Consider the following 2,263-nt stretch of genomic DNA (forward strand, 5'->3'; position numbering starts at 1 on the left):
GGCAGCATAGGGAAAAGCATTCCGGGTAGAGGGAACAACATGGGCAAAGTGAGGAGGCTTGAAAGTGTATAGTCTGTCTGTCTGTGAGTAGTCCACAGAGTGGACAGGAGACACCAGCTCAGAGGTGTGTATCATGCTAAGAGCTGGACTCTCTATCATGGGCACCAGAGGGGAATTGTTTTCGGCAGGTAAGTGATATTACTATCATTTATAGAGGGTACTTTCTATGAGCCAGGAACTAGGCTAAGAACTAGGCTAACAACTTTATTGTCTTATTTAATCTATTATATAATAGTTCCACCTGAAGAAGTTACTAGCAACCTCACTTCAAAGAGGAGAAAACTCAATCTTAGAGAAGTTATGACCAAACCCAGTAAGTGATAGTTTAGAATTTGAATCCCATCCAACACCTAAGGCTATTCTGCTAATCATTTCTAGATCATCTTATCTACAAGAGAGTAAGAATAATTCTAAGAATAATTCGAGCAGAGTCACAGAAGATGAATTGAAGAGAGGCTAGACAAGAAGCCTGCTAAGACTCTTGAGGGGGTTTTGATGAAAGATGGTGAGGGCATGAAGTAAATTTTTCAATGCTTGGTCTGCTATGTTCATTGTAGCTTTGAGTTTTGGTTACTTAACTCGTTGGAGCATCAGGATCCTCTGTAAAGTGAGGACGGTAGTGGTGCTGACATCACAGGGTTTGTGTAAGGATTACATGAGAAAATATCTGTCAGTCACCTAGCAAACACGTCTGAGATGCAGTTGGTCATTAACGTATATAGAAGGTTAGAAGATCTATAAAAAAACATAAAGACAGCTTCACTCCAAGACACTTTTATTAAGTACTTAACGTGTGCTTCAAGATGTACACACGGGTGTAACAGCTAACAAGACAAACAAGTAAATAACTGAACAAGTAAATAATTTTAAATGCAATAACTGCCTGTAAGGAGAAGTGGAGGATGCTAATTTTTAGGTCAATAAGGAAATTTTACAAGTATTTTTCTATATCTTTATTTAATAACCTTCTGATAATGAGTTAATAGAAATTCAGACAAAATTTGTACTTTTAAAACCAAGAGAGAAACCAAAATGAAATAACCGATTTGGATTGTGAGTAATAAGAAAGCACAAGCCGGGCTTCTTGAAGCCAGTCCCGCCCCCCACGCTCTTCCCTCAGGTGTTTGCCATTTAAAATCACCCAATCCACCCTGCAGAGCTTCCCGCGGATCCCAGCCGACGCTCATTTGCTCGCGAGAGTTCCTCCATCCAGCTGCAGCACAAACCTGGGCAGGAAACGGAGGCAGAGAGGAGCCGCGAGATTTAGCTTGATCACACCCCCAGGCCCCGCCCCTCCTCCCGGGCGGAACTCCTGGAGCAGCTGCCCTGGGTTGCACGTGTAGTTGTTGTGGTTCGACGTCACGTGGTCCCGGAAGTACGGGCCCTACAGACTCCGCCTCCAAGATGGCAGCGCCCAGCGCACTGGGACGTGACCGGCCTCTGCTAAATCTCGATTTATAGCCTTGACTAGGTCTGCTGGGCCATGGACCGGCCGGGGTTCCTGGCCTCGCTGGTGGTGAGTGCAAGGCGGTGGGGTGGGTTGCTCGGAGTTCCGGAATCCGATACTGGAGCCCGTGGGGGCTTCTCTGCACTAGCGCCTTCTTCCGGTTTTGCGCGCTGGACTGTCCTCGGGTCACTGGCATCCAGGTCTGGGAGGGTGCGCGGGGAATCCCAGGACGCCGCCGGGCCTGGCGTCAAGGCCTTTGTCTCGCCCAGGCGTGAGAGAGAGAGGGGGAGCGAGGGGTCCTTGACTCATTGTTATCCGCGGGTTTTCACTACTCACTGTAATCACTTTTCTCGTTACATACTATAATCACTCCAGAGAACTTGGGAATTAAAGAAATACATGTAACAAAACAAAATAATCCTTGCTCAGATCGCTCACAGCTCCTCTGTCCAAGGCACGGTTGTCTTTTTGCTGTATCTTTTCAGCCTTAGAAAATGATATATTCATCAGTACATAATTAATCTGCCTTTTTTGCTCCAAATCTAGGCTTTGGGGAAATATTGATGAGCCCAAATAGCTCATCAGTAGTGCTTTGGAGTCAGTAGACAAGCTTAGTATTTAATTCCATAGAAAACTGAGAATCAACATATTTTAACATCAAAAACCAAAAAACAAGGATAAAAAAGCCTTTAACAAATATTTTGGAGCTTCTATTATGGTAGGCCCAGTAGAGAATACTAGATATAGCGGTGAACA

General features: G+C 45.0%; 1 protein-coding gene across 1 annotated transcript in view; it reads left to right on the plus strand.

Annotated features, from left to right (window-relative positions):
- The first annotated feature begins 157 nt into the window (after window positions 1–157).
- SLC25A26 (solute carrier family 25 (S-adenosylmethionine carrier), member 26) overlaps window positions 158–2,263 on the plus strand; it is a 210,961-nt gene continuing 208,855 nt past the window's right edge. Inside the window, exon 1 of the mRNA XM_012641954.1 lies at window positions 158–188. Within this exon, the coding sequence (XP_012497408.1) occupies window positions 158–188 (31 nt within the window). The remainder of the gene's footprint in view (window positions 189–2,263) is intronic.

The sequence above is a fragment of the Propithecus coquereli genome, unplaced genomic scaffold (genome assembly GCF_000956105.1).
Source record: "Propithecus coquereli isolate 6110/MARCELLA unplaced genomic scaffold, Pcoq_1.0 Scaffold1, whole genome shotgun sequence".
In the NCBI taxonomy this organism is placed as follows: Eukaryota; Metazoa; Chordata; class Mammalia; order Primates; family Indriidae; genus Propithecus; species Propithecus coquereli.